The 25,256-nt window shown below is 41.3% G+C and overlaps 1 protein-coding gene across 1 annotated transcript in view; it reads right to left on the minus strand.

The window, feature by feature from the left end:
• SVEP1 (sushi, von Willebrand factor type A, EGF and pentraxin domain containing 1) overlaps positions 1 to 25,256 on the minus strand; it is a 190,062-nt gene that overhangs the window by 136,724 nt on the left and 28,082 nt on the right. The window contains exons 2-3 of the mRNA XM_065947403.1: positions 19,521 to 19,776; positions 15,724 to 15,900 (exon numbers count right to left, since the gene is read on the minus strand). Coding sequence (XP_065803475.1) covers positions 15,724 to 15,900; positions 19,521 to 19,776 — 433 coding nt within the window. The remainder of the gene's footprint in view (positions 1 to 15,723; positions 15,901 to 19,520; positions 19,777 to 25,256) is intronic.

The following is a 25,256-nucleotide window of genomic DNA, read 5'->3' on the forward strand; positions in this document are numbered from 1 at the left end:
CTTTACATATTCCACATTTCACATATAATGTGTATTTGATCACCTTTTTTCATAACTTATTCTATAGTTCATGATTTATTTTCCTACACTGCTTCCGTATTTTGACAAAATCTATAAATGTCAAGGTTTTATGAAAAATTTCCCAAACATGAACATATGCTTCCTTGATGGCTCAGTTGGTAAAGAACCTGCCTGCAATGCAGGAGACCTGGGTTTGATCCTTGGATTGGGAAGATCCCCTAGAGACGGAAGTGGCAACCACTCCAGTATCCTTGCCTGGGAAGTCCCATGGACACAGGAGCCTGGAGGGCTACAGTCCACAGGGTCACAAAGAGTCACATACAACTTAGGGATTCAACCACCAATAACATATGTTATATACAGCAATAATGGTTTGCTTTGTATTTGCTAATGTTTCAATGGTAAGACTTCACAATATCCTGGAATGTTCTCTTGACTGTGCTATGAATTAAAACACTACCCAAACTATCAATTATCAATACATGCAAATAGCTTTACACATACAAACAGACACAGATACACAATACCATGGTTTTAGAACTAAATTTGTAAAGTAACCTCGGTGTAACTAAACAACATGAAAGGCACAAATGTGTGATTAGCCTACTGTTGCACTTGAGCTTCCAGATGGCTGACTTTGATTCTTAGCCAGTGCTTCTAAGGGTCAGTAGACTTGTTCACCTTCATTTCTCTAAAAAAGGAATGGAAAATTCCCAGGAAGTTGGAAACCAAGCAGAGTTTCCATATGCTGTGTTCTAGTATCTTAACATGCAATTTACTTTATTTACTCATTCATTCATTCACTCAAAATTTATTAATGTTTACTCCAAGTTCATGGCCATGTAGCAGAGGCAATAAAGTGGGGGAGAGAGAGAGAGACATAGACATAATCCTCCCCTAAAGAGATTCAGAGAATATCAAAGGAAAAAAAAAATACCAAAAATGGTGATACTGTGTGGTAAGTGTTAACAGAAAAAAGATATTTATGAGAATCAAAAAAATCTAGATCAAAGTGTGCCAGGACAACAAGGAATGAAAGGGGAATTTTCATAAGAAATGTGAGTTTGTTGTGAATCCTGATGGACTTGGTAAAAACTGAACAGAAAGACAAGACATGGACTATTCTAAGCAAAGGAGGATAAATTCAGAGCCATGAAAGGGCTTTAAGTCTAGGAAGGCTGGAGCACAAAATACTGTAATGTTCATACCCAAGACATTATTTAAGCCTGATAGAATCGCATGGCTTTAATCTCTTTTTTATCAAACTTTCAAAAGAGATACAATAATGTTTTCTCAGTCTTTCATGAAACCATTAATTCACTTTGTCAATACAGAGCAGATGTCTCACCCTCAGTAGAGGGTGACATTTGGAACTTGTCACAGCTGTTTGCTGTACTATAGGCTATTTAGCAGTGTCCCTGGCTGCTAGTCACTAGACAGCAGTAGTTCCTTCCAGCTGGGACAATCAAGAATGTCTTCAGACAAAGCCAACTGTCCCCAAAGAGCAAAACCTCTCTCTGTTCAGAACCACCACTGGTAAAGCATCATGATTTAAATTAGTCAAGGACTTACTATACGCCAAGCACTGTAATAAGCTTTTTACACATACTATCTCATTGAATTTTTGTAACAATCCTACTTTATTAACCCCACTTCATAGACTAAGAAACTAAGGTTCACAGAGGTCAACAAACTTGCCCAGAAAAACTCAGCAAGGAAGTGACAGAACTAGGATTCATCACTAGCATTCATGTCACTAACTGCAATCTGTAACAATTTATTTATAGATTTACGGATTTACAAGGTTGTATAAGGGTTTCTCAAGTGGTAAAGAACCTGCCTGCCAATGCAGGAGACATAAGAGACACAGGTTCAATCACTGCATCAGGAAGATCCTCTGGAGGAGGGTATGGCAACCCACTCCAGTATTCTTGCCTGGAGAATGTCATGGACACAGAAGCCTGGCAGGCTACAGTCCATAGGGTCTCAGAGTGTCAGACATGACTGAAGTGACCTAGCACACACGCACACATGACTCAATCACATATCTCAGCATTGCCAGCATTTAGCAAGCTCACTGGGTCCATTATTTCTCTGAGTGTGACTTTTGTCTAGCTTCAGTTCAGTTGTTCAGTCGTCTCTGACTCTTTGCAACCCCATGGATTGCATCACGCCTGGCCGGCCTGTCCATCACCAACTCCCAGAGTTTACTCAAACTCATGTCCATTGAGTCACTGATGCAGTCCAACCATCTCATCCTCTGTCGTCCCCTTCTCCTCCTGCCTTCAATCTTTCCCAGCATCAGGGTCTTTTCCAATGAGTCAGTTCTTCACATCAGGTGGCCAAAGTATTGGAGTTTCAGCTTCAGCATCAGTCCTTTTGTCTAGATTGGGTTATCATTTTCAAATTGCTAACTTTGGCTACCTTCCAAACATGGCTCATCATCTCATATGTAGTGAGCACCAACTCCATGCAGAGCCCGGGGAACCAAACACGGGAGATGCTAAGCTACAACTGAGAAGCAACTGTTTATTTTAAATGTAGCCTGGAAAGAGCAGCAAAATATTTCTGCATCATTTCTTTGACAGATAAGGACAGTGCAATGAGTGCTATGGAATGACTGTTGGCAATAAAATGGAGCAGAGAGAGTGTTGGATACTGGGCTCCCAGAGAGTTGGGTCTGCACACTAACATCTTCGGAAATGAATGACATTAGGAAAATTTAACATTCTTTCACACTGCCTCCTGTTCTGCAAATGAGGAACATAAGCAGGCGAAGACTTTGCAAGAGGCATGAGGGTATGGCATGAATTATCTTAGAGAGTCAATTTCCAGGACTTCAGCATCCCTATGTACTCTTACCTAAACTGATGTGCCAGAGAAAGCATCTATTGCACCTTGACACAATTGCCCTTCGTTCACTTTTCAAAAGTACCATGTACTTTTCAACCCTTCTAAATCTTGGTGCATTGCCCCAAGGCAATAAATCCCCAGCACAACTCAAAATCTTGTATCTGGAGACCCTTCAGATTAAGCTATAATAAGCAGGTCCTCTAAGAAACATTTTTTTACTTCTTCTTTTTTTAAAAAAATTACCTACTTATTTGGTGGCACTGAGTTTTAGTTGCCACATGGGGATCTTCGATCTTCCTGGAAGCATCTGTAAGTTGCAGCATGCAACCTCTTAGTTGAGGCATGTGGGATCTAGTTCCCTGATCAGTGATCAAACTCAGACCCTCTGCATTAGGAGCATGGAGTCATAGCCATTGGATCACAACACAAGTCCTAAAGAAACTTTTCTAGTCTTTCATATATTTCAGTTAAGTATCTTTCAATAAGATTTCCTGACACTGGAAATAGGGCATTTTGGTTCATTCCTGGGATTTTTGAATTCATGTATGTTGCAGGGTCGGGAGGTGGGAGTAAAAGCACTGTTCATTTGTCATTTTTCCTTTTCAAACCCCTGACTACTGTCAAAGCATATGCCAGTTTTTTAGAAAAATCCTACAAGGGCAAAACAAAAGAGAAAATAACCTTAAGAAATACTGAAGGTGGCAGCATCTTATTTCATCCAGCTGACAAATTCAGGGCAGTATCTCTGCCTTGTGTGTCAATCATAGAATTCTAAAGTAATATGACTGCCACTGGAATGTTCATTAGTTTATTCAGCCTTTTTTCTCAGAAAGAAATCTGATTTGGAGGGTAGCTTTGACTGTTAGAAATATTTTAACAAATAGATATGGTAGATATTTGTCCAGAAATTAAACAAGCTAAATCTATAGTCCCAAGATTTTGATAAGAATATATTAATGTACATTTTAGGGTAACATTATTTTATCAAAAACTATTCAATGACAAAAAGTTTATTAAACTTAGTACTATTTTGTTTTTCCCAAAATTGATTAGGTTAAGCAAAATGGTTCCAAGTGAAATAGTAACAGACAGTCTTTTAATAAGTCCTGGTAAACTTCCAGTCTTCGGGGGCTTCCCAGAAATTTGAGGAATTTGTGAATGATGGGCTGAAAACTCCTTTTGCTGGTGAAAAGTTTTCTAATTCCTTAGTTTCAACAGAATTGAAAAGGACTTAAGGGAAATGTCAGCTGAGAGATCATTTAGAATCACTTTTTGATAATAGATAACTCATTTTATTTTTGGCATGCCACTCAGGAGGAATTCCTAGAACTGAGTGACATCAACTTAGCCCAACTCTTTCAAGTCCCATCTACATTTCTGTATGAAGGTTTTAAGCACTAAAAGCTACAGAAATGAAAAACACCAAGATGAATGCTATAAGGTCTCTTATTCTAACAGTGCACGACAAATCCATGGATCCATGAATTAATGAACAAGCCATCTTATTACCAGATGAATCTCCAACAGTATCTTATTTTTACACGTAATAAGTATCAAAATGTATAATAATGCTTGACACATTATATACAAATAACAACTGAAAAAATAACAATCTGTTAGCAATTTTGGTCATAGAACACGTGAAAATTTCAATTGATATCAACAATTTTTGTAGCAGAGAAGTCTGTGATCAATAAAAGGCTTTAAGGACATAAAAATACTTTGCATTAGAACAGAAGTATGTGGTGGAAGTGGAGTAAGAAGAACTAAGAAAACATGGAAAGTTTCTGCATTTTAAAAAAAGAAAGGTACTTGCAGACCAACTAATTATTGGTTACCAAAGAGGGAAGGGTGAGAGGGGGATAAATTGGGGTTTTGACTAATATATACACACTACTATTAATATATATAAAACCAACAACAACCTACTGTATAGCACAGGGAACTATACTCAATACTTTCCTCTTTTTTTGGCTGCACTGTTAGACATGTGGGTCTTAGTTCCCTGACCAGGGTTCAAATCCTTGCACCCTGCAGAGGAAGCACAGAGTCTTAACTACTGGACTGCCAGGATAGGCCCTACACTCACTATTTTGTAATAACTTACAAGGGAAAAGTAGGTTTCCCATGTAGCTCAGCTGATAAAGAATCTGCCTGCAATGCAGGAGACCCTGGTTCGATCCCAGGGTCAGGAACATCCCCTGGAGAAGGGATAGGCTACACTGCAGTATTCTGGCCTGGAGAATTCCCTGGACTGTATAGTCCATGGGGTTCCAAAGATTTGGACATGACTGAGTGACTTTCACTTTCATAAGGGAAAAGAATATGAAAAAGAATACATATATGTATAACTGAATCACTTTGTTGTACACCTAACACAACAGTTGTAAATCAACTAAACTTCAATTAAAAAATTTAAGTGCTTGTTCCTAAATGGATACTACTAGAATCAAATTTGCTCTAGTATTTAGACTTTGGTGGGAATGTTTAACAGTAATATAACAGTTTTATTTTATTTTAAATTTTTATTGGAGTATAGTTGCACAATGGTTTTTAAACATCAATACAGTACTATGGAAATACCATCTTTAAAAACCCTGTTGAAAAGTTTGGATGGCCTCTTAAAAAGCAATGAGGGGCACATACATTTTCAATTTTTCTTTGGTGTTTACATGAGCAAAAATACTTGAAGATTACTTATTTAGTAGGTGTTAACTGTTTTCCCTGTCTCCCTTTCACTGCTGCAAAAGTTACTTATGACTAGGGGAAAGAAGGAGGAAACGAGGAATATTCTACAATGAGAAGAAGGAATTGTTCATAATCTTTTTTTCTTTGACAATTTCAGAATATTGAGTATATTTTTATAAATATTTCTAAAGAAAACAACATACTGACTTTGGGAGGTCTCCATTCAAGATGGTGATAGAGGAGGATCCCCGGGTCACCTCCTCCCACAACACGCACTGAATCCGCAGCTATAATACATATGGTACAACTTCCTCTGAAAAAAAACCTAAAGGCCGTCTAAGCAACTACAACACATTGGGCAAGGCTTCCCAGGTAGCACAGTCGTAACGAATCTGCCTGTCAATGCGGGTGCCATCCCTAGTTTGTGAAGATTCTCCAGAGAAGGAAGGTCCGTCTAGTCAAGGCTATGGTTTTTCCAGTAGTCATGTACGGATGTGAGAGTTGGACTATAAGGAAAGCTTAGCGCCGAAAAATTGATGCTTTTGAACTGTGGTGTTGGAGAAGACTCTTGAGAGTCCCTTGGACTGCAAGAAGATCTAACCAGTCCATTCTAAAAGAGATCAGTCCTGAGTGTTCATTGAAAGGACTGATGTTGAAGCTGAAACTCCAAGACTTTGGCCACCTGATGCGAAGAGCTGACTCATTTGAAAAGACCCTGATGCTGGGAAAGATTGAAGGCAAGAGGAGAAAAGGACAACAGAGAATGTGATGGTTGAACGGCATCACCGACTCAATGGACATGAGTTTGGGTGGACTCTGGGAGTTGCTGATGGACAGGGAGGCCTGGCGTGCTGCGGTCCATGGGGTCGCAAAGAGTCGGACACCACCAAGCATGCACACACACATGTTGGGTCAAGGAGACAAAGCCCCCATAGAAGCAGATAGGAGGAGCTGGGACAAAACCTCATCATAAACCCCATCCCAGCACGGCCGCCCACAAATCAGACAGAACTCAAAACCTGGAGCTGCTCCCTGAGGAGGGAGGAGTTGAACCCCACAGTAGGCTCCCAACTTGTAACACCTGCATCTGAGAGACAAGATCCCAAAACATTTAGCTTTGAAATCCCGCAGGGCTCAAGTCCAAGAAACCCACAGATTATAAGGAACTGAGAAAAGCCTCTTAATGGCGTCTTTCATGACTCACCCGCCCCAGGGCTCAACGACGAGGCAGAGGGTCCGGAGGCATCCACATTTGATACGACTCAAGTTCATTTGCTCATCTTAAAGCGTCTGAGTTTAGACACAGACAGGGCCCTGCTGACTGGCAGACACCATCTTTTACCCTCTTTCTCTTCCTCACGCTGCTAGTGGATACCACTTTTTTTTTCTTATTTCCTTCTTTCTCCCGACAGACACCATCTATATTCTCTCCCTCTGCTATGCTCTAGGGCCACTGCACCTCCAAAAGGGGAGCTTTCAAACATGGCCGACGCCCCAGTTCTCGCGGCTGCTCCGCAGTCACTACCCATAGATCGCTGGGCTCCGGAAGTGGGTGGGGCTTATGCTTGTAGGTACCCCAGGGAGAAAGAGCAACCAATGGAGAAAAAGTTCTTAAACCGACTCTGCCTCCAAGAGACAGGAAGAGGCAATAGCTCCTGGGAGCACAGACTTTCTCTGTTAATTAACCACTCTAGCTGCAGCCCGAGGGGCAGGTTTCTAATTAAACCCACGTGTAAGTGCTAATTACAATCCTTTCCAGAGCTCTCCAAGGGGAGGTGCTAACTTCATGCTCTCCTTGGACAAACCAGTATCTCCCAGAGGGAGGCTTTCACACGTGTCTGGTGGGCGGGTTTTGAGGCTGCCTCCCAGAAGATGCTTCTGGATTGCCTGGCTCTGGAGATGGTGGTGGGGGTGCTTTGGAGTCCTCTGGGCCTTGTAACAATCAGAGAGACTGTTCCTGGCAGGCTAGCACCCCCAGGGCACTGCACAGACTATAGACTGAAACACTGCTCTGACTTCCTATGAAAGAGGCCTGTTTGCTTCTTCTGGAGCCTGAGGGATGGCCTCAGGTTTGCCAAGCACACAGAGGCCTGGAGAGGTGCTCTCAGGGAACCTAGGCAGTTGGATGCCATCTTTACTTGCTCTCTCCTCCTCGCCACACCTTGCTGATACTTCCTGGAGAGGAGTTCAGACGCTCATCTGGAGCCCCAATTTTTGTGACTACCCCCCTGGGGACACCTCCAGATGGCCCGGCTCTGGCAGCCAGTGAGTCTTCCACTTGTAGACTGTATGTGTTTGCATACTTTAAAAGCCCCTGCCTGAAGGTATGAATTCCAAACAGCCTGTATCTAAGTGCTGACTGAGGTCCTCCCCATTGGAACACCTGCAGGTTTTGGCACACCCTCAGCTAATGGGAGCCATTAAAAATAAAAACAGGCTGTCCTATATAGCACAGGGAACTCGACTCAATAATGCTCTGCTGCTAAGTCGCTTCAGTCGTGTCTGACTCTGTGCGACCCCACAGACGACAGCCCACCAGGCTCCTCTGTCCCTGGGATTCTCCAGGCAAGAATACTGCAGTGGGTTGCCATTTCCTTCTCCACAATAATGCTCTATGGTGATCTAAATGGGAAAGAAATCCAAAAAAGAGGGGATATATGTATAGATACAGATGATTCACTTTACTGCAGAGTAGAAACTAACACAATATCGTAAAGCAACTCAACTCCAATAATTTTTTTTTAAAATAATAAAGTACAACAAAATAAGCTGCCTGCACAATCACAAAACTTTTAAGAGACAACCAAGAGCTGGGAATGGTTGAAAGATACAGGTCATCTCCTACATGGGGCCACTTCTTCAAGACTGAGCTGTTTTATCTAACGCATAGAAAGCAATGCAGAGAGTCAAGGAAAATGAAGAAACAGAGAAATATATTCTAATCAAAGGAATAAGACAAAACTTCGGGGGGAAAAAAAACACCTTAAATAAAGATAAGTAATTTGCCTGATAAAGAGTTCAAAGTCATGGTCATAAAGATGCTCATCAAACTGGAAGAAAACCGAGGGAACACAGAACTTCAACAAGAAATAGAAACTATAGGAAAGTACCAAATAGAAGCCACAGAGCTGAAGAAGACAACAACTGAACTGAAATACAGTATTCTGACTTTGAAGTTGGGTAGTGTTTCACACCGACAGCCTAATGATACATGTTGTCCTGTTATAAAAATTATGATAGGCTGGAAAACGCACCATCAGGACTGAATCCCTACCTCATTCAGTGGCAAACCAAGCTAACTAGCCCAGTCAAGGCAGCAGTGACCCATCCTCCTCGAGCTGATGAGAACCACTGTCAACATGCCAGCAACATTCCCTCATAAAAAATTGAATAGGAATACATTGTACAAATTCCTTACACCTTACAAATCCATTATTAGGCACAGCCAGGGAAGTTTTCTGGGAGAAAAAAAAAATAGCTCTGCTCTGCTCACAGAGCAAGGTTTCCAAATGTTCTGGTTTCTATTCAAGAATGTCTACAGCTCTCTGTCCTTTCTCTTTCCAAAGAAATGATACAGTAGTTAGGCAAGAAAATGAGTGTGTGTGCAGGGTGAAGGTGGGGATTTGTGTGCATATATTTACATGTGTAATAAGATATTGCCGCGTAGATATGTCACTGTTTCCATTTCTATTGTGTATCCTCCTTTTATGAAAAATAATATGACTGGGGCTTTGGCTCATTATCTGGTCCTCAGCCTTGGCCCCCATCCAGGTATAATTTTCAACCTGCTCACCATTCCAAATTCACTGAAACGGAGCCGATGCCTGCAAAGCAGTGTCCTCAAGATGCCTGTTGTCTCCATACTGTCTCTCGAATCCCTTGAGGGGAAATTCACAACAGCTGCAGCTGCTTGGATTTACAGCAGGAGTTCATTGGCTATGCACAACTAGCCTTTTAAAATGACTCATCTAGGGAATTAACCATTACCATGCACTGCATTTGATTAATTGTTGACAAAAGTTAACCAAATGTCAATATTTTGCATTCAAGTAAACTGAGTACATTCTTAAAAAGTCTTATCCCCCCGCGCCTTTGCGCTAAGGATCCCATGGTGCCCAAGGCGGACGTGGACACCAGGCAATTGCCTCTGATTTATATAATGAGTTCTTTGTTTGCTTAAGGTTTTGGTATTAAACTTGGCCTCATACTTACATCTGTTTTCTTGATGGGCACTGAAAGCAGGCAATGGGGATGCACAGTGAACTAGAAAATCACTGCCCGTTAAATCACTAGTCTGATGAAGTAGGAACAAGGCAAATAGTTGGTTGTGGTGGGAAAGGGGACTCGAAGAAGCAGGAAAAAAGGTCTGAGCAATGAAATCATGTGGTATTTTGGGGAAACTATAACTAGTTCCAGCTTTTAGCTCAAAGGGTAAAGAGAGGTCAAATCATATAACCTTTGTGCTCTGCTAAGGAACTTGTAGCTTATTCCATGAAGTGAAAGTCACTCAGTCATCTCAGACTCTTAGCAACCCCATGAACTATACAGTCCACAGAATTCTCCAGGCTGGAATACTGGAGTGGGTAGCCATTCCCTTTTCCAGGGGATCTTCCCAACCCAGGGATCAAACCCAGGTCTCCCACAATGCAGGCAGGTTCTTTACCAGCTGAGCCACCAGGGAAGCCCAGCTTATTCCATAAATGAGTAATAATTAAAAAAACTTTAAGCAGTGGCAAGATCAGGTTAGTCCTTTCTGTCATTCATTCTCTTCTTTTCCTGCCTTGTATTAGATTGAAGTGCATGAAGCTGCCACCTCGTGGGTTGAAAGTAAACAAATACTGATGATCTCATAAGGGTCAAATTAATACCTAACAGCATTTTGCAATTATATTTTTAATTGTGTTTATCTGTTAAATGTCTATTTCTGTGGCTAGATGGTAGACTCCAGAGCCAGACAATTTTGGTTCATAAGTCAGCTCTTATTAGCTGTGTGACTCTGGATAAGTTACTTAACCTCTCAGACTTCTAGTTTCCTTGTCTCTAAAGTAGAACACTATTCCTGAGAGTTATTTGAACATCAAAGAGTTAATATATATCAATGCTTGAAATGATATTTGAGATATAGTAAAGTGAAAGTCACTCAGTCATGTCCGACTCTTTGCAACCCCATGGATGTATATAGTCCGTGGGATTCTCCAGGCCAGAATACTGGAATGGGTAGCGGTTCCCTTCTCCAGGGGATATTCCCAACCCAGGGATCACACTGAGGTCTCCTGCATTGCAGTCAGATTCTTTACCAGCTAAGCCACCAGGGAAGCCCGAGATATAGTAAGTGCCACTAAAATATTGATATTAGCTATTATTATCATCATCATCATCATCATCATCAGTTTTTACTGCTATCATCAGCATTGGCCTCTTCATCAGTTTCAAATGCCTTTGTTAACTGTGAAGAATGAGAAAGTAAACCTAGAGCTAGAAATTGGAAGCACCTTCTTTTTGTTAGATTCCATAGGTTTTCAATCTTCTTCCCCTAGCTTAAGTTCAATAACTAATCCTAGAAGGATATTTCCTTAACCTTTTAAACCTGCTCATGTAGTATTAAAATTCCATACCTGAATTTCTGAATTATACAAAATACCTGCAGTAAATGAAAATAAGTTATGTCAGTTTATTTAAAAAGACAAAATATCAACAGCCTTTCATAAAGCACTGATTTACAACTAAAAAAAGAAAAATAAAAACTTCCTTCGTGGGATGCACTTTCCTCATCTCCCAAGTGAATGTTGAGAAAGACCGTTATAGCTAGCTCTAGTATTCTGCTTTTCTATGAAGTTAATTAACAAATACAGTTTGCCTCAGCATATAACTTTTCCCCAGTCAAGCCAACAATCTCTTCTTCAGTATACAGTGGCACATTATCCTACTGCCTTTTCTCACCCAGGATTCTTGCTTTTCACTGGATACTCATTAGGTCAATATAGGCTGTCTACCTTTAGCAGCTGCAGTGCTTCTTGATGGTACTCACCTGCATGCAGGGATTCTCCTTATCCTCCTGACAGCACAGTTTCTCAGGTTTAGGGCACTAGTCTCACCCAGAAGAGTAGGATTTACAAAAGAGATGCTGTCCTTTATCTTCCAGTATCTTGTTCTTGAGATTAGCATTTTAGTGTTCATTCATTAGTTTTCTCACAATATTATATCATAACAATGACTATCACTGATTAAAAACTGACAAGCCAGATACTGTCCTAGGCACTCTAGGTGTATTGTCTCAGTTACCCAACCATCTATCTATCTACAGATATATATCGATATGTATACACACACACATATCTACAGATATACCTAAGTATACATATATATTGGGTTGGTAAAAAAGTTTGTTTGGGTTTTTTATACAATGTTACAGAACAATCTGAATGAATGTTCTGGCTAACCCACTATGTACATATATATATATATACACACACATGTGAAACTAAAAGTGTTAGTTGCTCAGTCATGTCTGACTCTCTTGTCACCCCATGGACTGTAGCCCACCAGGCTTCTCTGTCCATGGAATTCTCCAGGCAAGAGTACTGGAGTGGGTAGCCATTCCCTTCTCCACTGGGATCTTCCTGACCCAGGGAGATTTTTTATCATATATATACATATACACCCAGTGGCTCAGATGATAAAGAATACACACACACACACACACACATATATACACACACACATAAAACCATACCATTATGAAGCCCATTTTACAGAAGAAACAGAGAATTAGAAGGAATTAATCATTCAAAGTGACATAGTTTGCGTCAGAGGCTGAATGTGAGCCAGTCTTTCTGGATTTTTAAATACTTTGAGTACAATTCAGTGTTTATGGTTTCTGAAAAGCAATGAATCCAAGAAGTTTTTCAGAAAAAAGTGCAAAATAACCAGTTTGATATCTTGGAAACAGGATTTAAAGAAAAATGTCCTGGGTCCCTTCCTGGGCTCTGCTGATTGCGGGTGGGATATGCCCTCTTGAGCAAAACACTCATCTTTCCCTGAGACCTCAATTTCCTCTTGTAGAAAGAAGAGTTTAGAGCAGATAATCTCTAAGGTTTCTTTTGGCTCTAAAGAGAAATTATTTGCTTTGGAAAGGCATTGTTTCTATTTGAGGATAAATACTCAGATTTCCAACTATTCTGAACGAAAGGTAACATTCTCTCCTGAAGCAATTAAATAACTATCTTCGAGCCATCCTTCAGATCTTGGTTTAGAGAGTAGGATATTAGTCTAACCTTCCTTGGGATCCCTTCTTCATACTGTGTCAACATGGCACAGTCTGCGATTACAAATTGCTTTGTGTAGCTAGATTGTAAGTTCTTAGCAGGTAGGGAACATGTCTATCGGTCCACCACTGAACCCCTGCCTGGCACAGAGAAACTGCTCAGGAGCATCTCTCAACTAAATGTATTTTAAAGGGGCTCATGGCTTCCAGGTTTTCAGTACTGGGTGATGGAGAGCTAATATTTCTTTCTACCTTTCCAAGCGGTAAGAGTCTAGTAATGAGTCTTTCAGGTCATGGGAAGGTTATAATTTATTTTCTTAGTTTGTAGTATGCAGAAGTCAGTGATGAGCAGAGCCTACCACAAGTGTGCAAAGCACAACTCGGAGTTCCGATACCACTTTCTCCCATCCCTAAGAAACAAATATCGAAGATGATAACAGCAACTTTTATATCAATGAACTGGATCTAGCTGAAATCTTGCACATAAGGAAGGCTTACTAACTGAAGCAAAGGGATGGATAAATGAATCCTTTTGTGCCTGGTGTTCCTGGCTGGAACCAGCAGCCAAAGTGTTTCTGTCCCCTCTGCTGAGGCTCCACCGATGAGCCCACCCACTGCATACATCTTAAAGACAGCTGTGCCTTTCAGCCTGGAATGCACAACCAGTGGCAGTTACAGCGACTTGGGTAACTGGGGGCAGTGGGTTTGTGATCTGCCTCCCTCTCTTCATGCAGCCTGTCCCCTGGGATGCAAGATTACAGTGCCCAGGAGCGGCAGGGGCTGGGCACAGCGTGGCCGAAGCTGCTGGGCAGCCACTCGGCAGTGGTTTGTTGGCAGGGAGCAGCTCAGTCTCGGACCACACGGAAACAGACATGCTGACTACAGCATGCAGCAAAGAAACCGAGAGCTTCTGACTGTGTTTGGTGGGCTCGGACGGGTGGAGGGAAGGAGGGGGCGTCGGGGAGGCTGCCAAGCTGCGCTGTTCATGAAAGTGTGGGAAGACTCAAGGGGAGGCGTTTTGCCAACTCAGAGGCAGTTGGGCAGACTCTCTACACCCCCCACTTTTTTCCCCCTGCTTAAATGAGAAATCCTGCTGGGTGGAATGGGAGCGGGGCCAAGAAAGGAGTGATTCTGCCGGGCAAGCGTGGATGCTCGCACCCAGGAAGGGTGTCCGCCAGATGGGCTCAGGGCCAGTGGGAGGGGGGTAGGGGAGGAGGAAAAGAAACTGGGGGAAGGGAGATGAGGGGCAATGAGAATGAAAGTCAGTGTCGGAGACTGGGACTAGCAGATGCCACCACTTATATACTGAAAGGATCAACAAGGTTCTACTGTACTGCACAAGAAACTATATTCAGTGTCCTGTGATAAACCACGATGGAAAAGAGGATTAAAAAAGAGAATGTACATATGGATGACTCAATCACTTTGCTGCACAGCAGAAACTAACAACATTGTAGATCAGCTACACTTCAATTTTTAAAAAAGAAGAAACAGCAAGTAGAAAAAGCAAAAAGAAATGTTCCACAAGGAGAAGAAAAGAGAGAAGAAGAGATCAGGTCAAAGCTGGGAAGTTCAACCCTGGAAGAACCACATTTCTGTGTTACAGAGCAGACCTACCTACCTTCCAAATGTCAAAATGAAACAATGTTCACATGAAACAACAGTGAAAGACCACACCGGACCTTATAAAGCAAACCTACTGCCCGGAAATTCTCCTGGTGGGTGTTAATTTCCATGGGAATACATTTTTCCCAAGCAGCAAACCATTCAAGAGTTGTTTTAAAAAAAAAACAATAAAACCTCTAAAAACTATGCTGCTTTTTAAGTAAAACAGAACAAATAAAATGCTGTCACAGAAAAAACCACACACTACTTCTAAATATTCGATATTTCCTAAAATATAATTTAAAACACAAGAATCCTAAGTTGTTTTTCTAACAAAATATTAAAAGGACAAAGATATTGTGGTAAGGAAACCCAGAGGAGGTAAAACTACAGATGCCAAAGAAGTGAATTCCATTTTGAAGTGATGTCACTTTTAAAGCTTTTTTTTTTTTTTTAAAGAGCTTTTTGATGTTCCTTTGTGGAGACTTATGAGGAGCTAAAAGACAATAAAGTGAATTTTACATTTTTTTTGTGACAATCCCACAAGCTCCAGGTGCCCTGAGGACCAGAATCCCACTTGTTTCAGTTTCTTACAGAGGCTGAAGCATATTTTGATGATTTGGCTATTGACTTATTACAAATAAAAAACTCCAAATCTTCCCCCTTCCCAGATCTGGTTCTAGGCTTCAAGAGGTCCTAGAAGCCTTCTACTTGTCTTGGAACTCTGTGCCCACCACGTGAGCAAGACTGGGCTGGCCTCATGGAGTCTGACAGGCCACATGAACAACACCCTAGAGATCCTGGCAAGCCATTTTAGACTAGCCTCCAGCCAGCTGATGCCCAAACAGGTGAGAGAACTCAGGTAAGATCCGCAGGGCAGCCAACCCTCCTCACGGTCAATGACAAATGTAATCAGTCACCACAGCTGAGGACCAAAAGTGCTGCCCAAACTGATTCACCGATTCATGAGCAATATCAAATACTCTCGGGACTTCCCGGGCGGTCCAGTGGTTAAGACTTTGCTTCCCAATGCAGGGGGTGCAGGTTCCATCCCTCCTTGGGGAACTAAGATCCCACATGCCTCCTGGCCAAAAAAACAAAGTATAAAACAGAAGCAATATTGTAACAAATTCAATGAAGACTTTAAAAATGGTCCACATTAAAAAAAAAAAAATCTAAAAAAAAAAAAAAAAAAACCTATAAATTCTTAGTGGTTAAGCCATTGAGCGTGGGGCTCCTTTCCTACAGAGCAACAAGGCAACCGATAGAGTTGACACAGACCAGACACTCACCTGTGCATTCGTACTGGAGGCCTTTCCCGTAATACCCCTTCTCACAGATGCACTCAAACTGACCCGTGTGAGTCCCACATTTGCAGCTTGCCATCTGGTCACAGCAGTCTTTGCCGGCTTCACATAGATAGGAGCAATGGGACATATCCTCTTGAATAAAACTCCCAGAAGGCAGATCTACAAGCACACATGACAGGGAGGTCATAAAAAAAAAAAAAAAAATGGAATGAGCAGTGGAATGTTACATTCTCTTGTTACGAGGAAATATCTTTTCATTTCCGTCAAATTCCCAATCGCTCCCCACTCCCATCCGAATAGGAAAGTGTGTGATTTGCACAAGTACAGGCTGGGGATTTGGGGCAGTCGGTTAAGCTCTTTCAGTCTGGGACCGCATCCTCAGTTCTCCAGGCCAGGCAGGGTCAGGCAGAAATTGAGTCGTTTCAGCGAGGAATCTCCAGATGCAGCAGGAAGTTATGCAGTCGGTTCTCCAGGTCAGTCTCCTGGCTTCCCCACCAGCATGAGGTCAGGCAGCAGTAACCAGATTTCTAGAGTCCCTGCTCAAATAAACAATAAAGCTGCAGTCCTGACTGCTGCCCAAGGGTGTTGATTGCGGGCAACTGACTTAAAACACATATCTTTACTTCTAGAATTATTTGATTAAAGGCCGAAACAATGGCACCACACAAGTTGAATCACAGAACTAGGATCGGCTTTGTCTCTCAGTTTTAAATAAATTTTCACATGTAAAAGGTGACCATTACTGATTACTCAAGCCATGCTCTAGAGTGAGCCATGCTGGGAATTCGACAACTCAGGCAGAGCTGTCCTGTTCTGAAAGTGACTTAACAGGGCAGGGTACAGTTGATTGCAACTTACCAAGAATCGATGGCCTAGAATCAGGCACACAGTAAGTTCTATGTACCCTGTGGAAGAGGTTCAAAAGTCTCAGCCTAAATTTTAGTACTAGGTCCATGGTGCTAGGCCCAGATACAGTGATGGGATCACCGTAGGTACTCAGATGGGTGAGTTTCAGCAACATACATGAACTGCTAATGAATACCCAGAAAACAGACAGATGATGGCCTCAGTTATGGAACATCTCTCTCAACGCATTAAGACCCGAGCAATAATAGGGACTAAGTAAAAGGAAGATTCCAGCACTAAGGGAAAGAGACTAGTGCAACCAAGTACCCGATTAAAGCTCATGCAATAGACTGTGGTGTGGGAACAAGGTCTGCAACACCGGCACCTAGGAATTAGCTCCGAGACACAGGTTGATCTGGCAGTCTAGGGAGCAGGAAACTGTAACTATAAGACTGCTGCACTGGCATTTAGGTCTGGGAGAGATAAATGAACAAGTTGCACATCGGGAAATCTATTATTCTGGAACCTACATCCTCTGAGAATGGCCACAAACACGGACAGTCTTGAGGCCAAAAGTGCACTAAGTTGTTTCAGTCACATCTAACTATTTGCGACCCTGTGGACTGTAGCCCTCCTGGCTCCTCTGTCCATGGGATTCTCCAGGCAAGAATGCTGGAGTGGGTTGCCATGGCCTCCTCCAGCGGATCGTCCTGACTCAGGGATTGAACCTGTGTCTCTTAGTCTCTTGTGCTGGCAGGTGGGTTCTTTACCACTGGAGCCACCCTGGGAATCTAAAAAGTGGATCCACCCAAATTGAAAGTAGTTTCAGCAGACCCCAAAATACAGAGAACTAGTGGTTACCAATAGGAGGATGGGCAATAGAGGGGTGATGGACCAAGAGGCACAAACTACTGGATGTGAATTAGGCCACAAGGATGTATTGTACAACATGGGGGATACAGCCAGTATGTGCAATAACTGTAAATGGAAAGTAACCTTTAACAATTGTATGAAAATAAAAAACCATTGAAAAAAAAAAAAGAATGCAACTTCAGAGAACATCAAGACAGGGGAAATGAGGTTAATTTCTTTTGCTTTGATCATGTTTTTTAGAAAAAAACAAGATCTCTTCTGATGGAATCTGGAAACTCCATCAGAGTAGTACACATTTTTAGATACTAGTTTACAGTAATAAAAGTTATGCCTTTCAAAACCCTGTTGCAATATGGTAACCAAAATCCTTTCCCTGTAGACTCTGTTCCATCCAGTTTCTGGCTCACATCAGGGCAGAAGGGCCCTGTCCTATAAGACAGAAGGCTGGTAGGACTGGAGACAAGTCCTCAACGACACAGCTAACAACACTCATAATTTCATGATCCCATCTAGTGCAATAGCCATTCTGTCTTCCCACTCAACATATCACTCTTCCCAGAGAAAAGGACAAACAAAAAAAATCCCAGGTGGTGAACTTCTGCCAAGTGCCAAATATTACATTGGTGAAATTTAAATATTTTATTTAGTCCTCTTGACAAAACTATATGGCACATGTTATAATAGCTCCATTTTAAAAGCAGATGAAACTGAAGGTCATAGATGTTAGATAAATTGCCTAAAGTAACAGCAATAATGGACAGTTATTGACAGTTTAGTATTATAAGCCCTCAGTAAGTTTTCTAGTCACTTTATGTGTGTTAATCCATGTAATCCCTGGAACAAACCTATGAAGTAGGTACTCATCTTGTATCCTATTTCATCAACAAGAAATCTAAGGAGTACAAAAGTCAAATAATCTGTCAAAGCCGCTCAGTTACTAGTTGACTGACTGGGACTTTTTTTTGCTATGCCCATAGGTAGCCTGAGATGCTACTCCAAACTCTTCTGCTGGAACTACAGTAGGGCTGACCCACTTCTTTTGTGTGTATATTAGTCACTCAGTTGTGTCCAACTCTTTGTGATTCCATGGACTATAACCCCTCAGGCTCCTCTGTCCAGGGAATTCTCCAGGCAAGAATACTGGAGTGTGTAGCCATTCCCTTCTCCAGGAGATCTTCCCAACCCAGGGATTGAACCGGGTATCCTACATTGGAACAGAGGCTTTACCATCTGAGCCACAAGGGAAGCTTATCACTAATTGTGAGGAAATCTTGTGTTGCCATGATTTACCCATCAAACTGAATCTTTCACGTGAATATCTGAAAGATCAAGCCTAATTTGCTCCATGGCTTTGGTCTGAGGCTATATCCTTGATCCCCTACTCCCAATCTACACTTTCTCTTCTGGATCATGGCAACACACATGCCCATACTACACCTGGAAGTTCATCATCTGACTTAAGTCATTCAACTAAACATCACTATGAACAGTGTCCAAAGAACTAAATGAGTGAATTTACTGATGCTATCCTCTGTTGCTCTCACTGCTCTTCAGTTTACCATAAGCATATCATATCAGTCTTCAAACTGTCAGGTCAATAAATACATGTTAAGTATTTACTATCTCTCTAATCTTCATAAATATTTCTGGAAACATTCTGGTGAGATTCACGAAGTCTGTCTCTCAACGTTTACTCCATCCTTCCAGATAACTGTAGATGAAATCTAAGTCAAGGTTTCTGACTCCGTGTGTGGCCTTAAAACACACCTCCATTCATTCCACTGATTCTAATGGTCCCAGGTGGAAGCATATGGATATTTTAGTGAAAATATATCACAGCTGTTAAAAAACAAAACAAATACTCCTGTCGCAAGGTCAGAGTGTCATCTCTACTTATGAAGTTCAACACATCTCGTAATACACAAGACACAAGGCTATCATGCTCAGCAAAGACCCCATAGGGCTTGGTGTTGTCTTCCCCACGGGGTGTGTTTCAAGCAGTAAGCAAGAAGGAAACCCCCATATAAAGACACTGTGGTGTGCCATTAAGCTTCCATTACCTTCATGCAATGCCCGGCGAGCTAAAGCCTCAAATTCTTCAAAACTGTGGAGCAGATAGCAATGTTCCTCCTTTGGGATGGAAGCCATGTCATTCAGCTCTCGAATGTTTCCTTGCCATATGCCAAACGTAAAGATTTCCACCCCAAAATCTCGCAGCAATGCCGCAACAGGTCTCGGATCTCCCCCGTTGGAATATCCATCCGTAATGAGAAATATAACTTTCGTTGAGTTTTCTCTAGAATGACGAAGAATTTGCTGTAATAAAATAGAGAAAATTAGCATGAGTCTGTATTGTGTGTCCTACTCTGTGCCTCCCTTATTAGGCAATGGAGTGCTTGTGTTGACCATTGACATTCTGCAAGCGTGGGGAATGGAACACTGATCAGTGAGGGTAAAACAAACAGGCACAGATAAACCCCTGCAACGGTCTTCCCACAGAACCATAATAAAATTCAAAAGCATTTTGTATCATCATCAGCATCCCCATCATCACCATGATTATTGCCATGTGTGCTAAGCTGCTTCATTCATGTCCGACTCTGTGCGACCCCACGGACTGTAGCCCGCCAGGCTCCTCTGTCCATGGGAATTCTCTTGACAAGAATACTGGAGTGGATTATCATGCCCTCCTTCAGAGGATCTTCCCAACCCAGGGATTGAACCCAGGTCTCCCTCATTGAGGTGCAGATTCTTTACTGTTTGAGCCACTGTGGAAGTCCATAAAAATTACTTAGCATAGAGCTTACTAATAAAGAGCAACAAATGTTTATGGAATGAATTTGTATTAATATTATCAATTATGGTTAAGCTATTTTTAAATTGCTTTTCAGGCTCAAAATTTGGACCAAATCTGAGCCCTATATATCTACTTCCTAGCATATCTAGCTAGTTACCCACTTACCTACTTAGCTGAACCACCTCATGATCAAACACTAAAAGCTGGACCAGAGAAAATTTAGCAGAATACGTCTTTTCCAGAGTTAACAATGGCTCGCTTGCTTCCTCTATTTGTTTTTCCACTGCTCTTCCAAAATTGGAGAATTGATTCAACACTTCATCTTTTTTGGACCACCCAGTATTAGCACAAAAATCAGCTGTTTTTTCGGTGGTATCCTATCTTCATGAGAAAATACTACCGCTTCACTCAATTTGTCAGTTGGGCTTTAATGTTTTAGGATAAGTGAGTTATGCTTTATAGTGTTATATGCTATTTCTTCTCATAGATAAAAAGAAAAAAATGAAATCTTTTAAAAAAGGTGTATATTTTACTGCCATTGATGTTTTGTAATATCATACTGTAGAGGCACAGAAGATCCAATGGTGAACCTGGTTTATAATTAAACTCGTTGTTGTTGCTGTTCATTAGAAATGGGTCAGAAAGGTAAAGAAGCACCAGGGGACATTTTCTGGCAAGTTCTTAGACAGAATTCCATGTTTTTAGACAGTGATTCAAGAACACCAACATTGCAACCTAGGGTTCTATTAATGTTAAAAGGAGATATTATGATTTTAAAAATAACTTTGCCTCAATTTATTTTAGGGGACAGACTCAATTATAAGCTCTAGATTCTCAGATTTTAAGATTCATGTCTACAGAAAACATATTTCATTGGTACATAATCAAGAAGTATTTATTCTAATTCAGTCATTGCTGCCAATTTGTTTTAGAGTCTGGGAGCAAAAGATAACACTGTTAAATCTGCATTTATAAACAAACTAAAAATTACTCTGGAAAACATCTGGAAAGCCAGCATTTTGAGAAAAGGTATTCAAACACTTCAATCCACTCCTTCGCAAAAACCAAGTGAAGTATAAACCACAAAGTCCTAATGGACAGCACAGGGAACTACACTCAATATCCTGTGATAAACCACAATGGAAAAGAATATGAAAAAAGAATGCATACACGTGTACAACTGAGTCACTTTGTGGTACAGCAGAGATTGGCACAACATTGTAAATCAACTATATACTTCAACTAAAAAAAAAAGTGAAATAAAGAAAAACAAATAGTGCCGAGGGACCATACTGAAGCAGGACCTGAGGACAGGTGTGTGATGCAGGATAACGTGGGATACTGATGGAGACATTTACCAAGTACACACACCAAGGGGCTCCATCAACAGTCTCAGAATTCTCAGTGCGTTTTTCCCCCCATTTAGCTTCAAATTTATTGGCATAAGCTAATCATAATAAGATCTGTTTACTGTCTACATCAAAGTTCTTGGCTCTTAAAGCTTAAAAATCTACCCTCTTGATGAGTGACAGAAGATTTGGAATGAATACTCAGTACATGAGAGCTAATTCCTCACTCCAGACAAGAAAAGAACCTCTGAATGACTCTCCTCAAGACAAACAGAAGTAACAAATCTTGGTGAGAACGGGGTGAAAAGGGAACACATGTACACTGCTGGTGGGGATGTAAATTGGTGCAACCACTGTGGAAGACAATATGGAGGTTGTGCAAAAATCTAAAAAAACAGAACTGCCATATGTTCCAGCAACCCTACTCCCGGGTCTTTATCTGAAGAAAGCAAAAAAAAAAAAAAAAAAAAAAAAAGAATAAAAGAAAAAAAATTGAAAAGATACATGCACCTCAAAGTTCACAGCAGCATTATTCACAAATGCCAAGATCAGGAACCAATCTAAGTGTCTGTTAACAGATGAATGGATAAAAAAGAAGTGGTATACCTACATACAATGCAATACTACATATCCATAAAAAGAAAGAAAATTTGATGCTTGCCAAAACACAGATAGATTTGGAGGGCACTAGGCTAAGTAAAATAAGTCAGACAAGAAAGACAAATACTATATGGTGTTATGTGGAACCTAAAATGTACAATAAACTAGTGAATATAACAAAAAAAAAGCAGACTTCCAGATATAGAGGACAAACTAGTGGTTACCAGTGAGGAGACAAAGGGAGGGGCAATATAAGGCTCGTGGAGTGGGAAGTCCAGACGACTGGGTGTAAGCTAGGCTACAAGGATGTATTTATTATACAACATAGGGACACAACCAATATTTTATAGTAACTGTAAATGGAATGTAACCCTTAAAAATTGTATAACAAGTAAAAAAATAATAAAGAAAAGAACTCCAAGGAGAGAAAGAGAGTTCTAGGAGAACAAGAGATTTTAGATATTGCTGTGAGGTTCTCTGCTCTACACCAAACTCTCCAATCTGCCAGCTCAGTCACAGGAGGAGCATGACTGCCATCCCTTTATGGGGATGGGTATAGAGATGCATGGCTTCCCTAGTGGTTCAGACAGTAAAGCATCTGCCTACAATGCAGGAGACCTGGGTTCGATCCCTGGGTTGGGAAGATCCCCTGGAGAAGGAAATGGCAACCCACTCCAGTACTCTTGCCTGGAAAATCCCATGGACGGAGGAGCCTCGTAGGCTACAGTCCGTGGGGTTGCAAAGAGTTGGACACGACTGAGCGACTTCACTCATAGGCATGTATGAGTCCTCATTCCATGTGCTTATTTGGGATAGTGCTAAGTCCCACAGAAGTGCCACTAGTCACAGTGATATGAGGCAATAGAATGTAACTATGTGGGATGTTCAATGGAAGAGGATCTGAAGAGTCTTGTATATTCCTGGAGAGACTTAGAAGAGAGATTCGGGACAATATGAAGACTTCTGAAGCAGCCCTGCAATACTGAGGATGTGTTGGAGAAGACTCTTCAGAGTCCCTTGGACTGCAAGGAGATCAAACCAGTCCATCCTAAAGGAAATCAGTCCTTAATATTCACTGGAAGGACTAGTGCTGAAGCTGAAACTCCAAAACTTTGGCCACCTGATACGAAGAACTGACTCATTTGAAAGACCCTGATGCTGGGAAGGATTGAAGGCAGGAGGAGAAGAGGACTTTAGAGGATGAGATGGTTGGATGGCATCACTGACTCAATGGACATGAGTTTGAGTAAACTCCAGGAGCTGGTGATGGAGAGGGAAGCCTGGCATGCTGCAGTCCATGGGGTCGCAAAGAGTTGGACATGACTGAGCGACTGAACTGAACTGAGTGGCTAACAGCATGGACCATGGAAGCCAGGCCTCTCTCAGACTGCCTGAGAGGAGAAATCCTGGAAGAAATCCTGGAAACCCTAGGATACGACTGTACTAAGGGTGACAGAGATGTCAAACCCATATGCAGATGACCAACGAGAATCATCATGACCACTGAGGAGAGAACTGAGATAGTTCCTGAGGATGAACATGCAGAGCGTGTCAGGGCTGAGAGGTGGACAACTCCTCCCACGCTGCAGCGTTGCAGAAGCTTTCCAAAGCGCAGATTCAACTAGAACGTGAAAGGGGAGAGGAAAACCTTCCTGAATGTGGCCCAGTTTCCAACAGTGAAGCTCTTGAGAAATGTCTCATTTTGAGTTTGCCTGAAGTTTTCTGTCATCGGGTGGAGTCTCCAAATAGAAATGACAGTTGGTATTAGAAAAGAAAAAAAAAGACTGGAAAAAGATCTTCATTGGTGGATAGGGAAATATTTTCTTTTTTAATAAACACAGTTTCTCTTCCTGATGGAACCTTGTGATCTCTTAGAAAACAGGCAGAAAAAACTCTTTGGAACTCTATCTTATTTAGAGAAAGAGACAAAGATTGACGATGAAGGGCAGGAGGAGGGAGAGAAGGAGGTCACTTGATCCAACCTCCTTGCAGCCCAGCTCAAATGTATTCAGAGGTGACAAAGGCAAGGACAACTTCAGACAAAAGCCTAGTCTGGTCCCCAGATGCAACTTCCTTGAAGGCAGGTATTTTTGTCTATTTTTTCAATTCTTTAATTCCTGATGTATTGCATAGTGCTTGGCAAATGGTACACACAGTGAATAGCAGTCAATCAACAGAAGCCCATGGTGCAGCCAGCGCTTGGTCCAAAATCCTTGGTGTAACCTTACCTGTTGTCTCTTCTTGCTTTAGTAAGATTCCCCTTCCGAAGTCTGTTAAAATATTCTCATATTCTTTTCTCTAACATTTCTTTTTTCTTTAAAAAATTATTAAATCCATATACTTTTCTTTGATGTGAAGTAGATATTTCCTTTATTTTTATCCAACTTCAGAAGCCATTTTCCTCAAATCATTTATTGACTGACCTGTTTTTTTCCCCTGTTTTATTGACTTCTTTGCCTACTCTTGGTCAATATCACATAGTTTTGGTAACCATACCTTCATAGTATTTTTTTCATATCTGGTGAGGAAAGTCTAACATCATTTTATTTTCACTTTTAAAAAGCTTGCAGTTAATCTTGAAAACTCTCTTCTCCAATACAGCTTGAGAGTCAGCTTATCAAATTCTTCAAATACACAGAGGACAAAAAGAAAAAGACAGAATCAAGAACCAGCCTCATGAGAAATAACCATCCTTAGAACCCTGACCACTATCTCCAAATACCATTTACCACTGAGAGGAACCAAGAATTCTTGAACAAATGATTAATTCAGGTCAAGAAATATACAACATGAGCTTGGAATATCCTGTCATGACAGAAAGCAAAGAGGCTCTTAAATGCTATAAAGACACAACAAAGTGAATCAGAAGCCAGTCTGAAGAACAGTTCCTTCTATCCTTCTGGCCAAAGAAGTATATCAGTAAAAGTAATAACTGGAGCTATCAATTATGATACATATATATGTGTGTGTGTATGTGTACTTACATTTTCACTTAGCACACAACTCAAGCAAAAAGTCCTCTCAATATAAATAATAACCGAAATAAACTG

The sequence above is a fragment of the Muntiacus reevesi genome, chromosome 10 (genome assembly GCF_963930625.1).
Source record: "Muntiacus reevesi chromosome 10, mMunRee1.1, whole genome shotgun sequence".
Classification (NCBI taxonomy): Eukaryota; Metazoa; Chordata; class Mammalia; order Artiodactyla; family Cervidae; genus Muntiacus; species Muntiacus reevesi.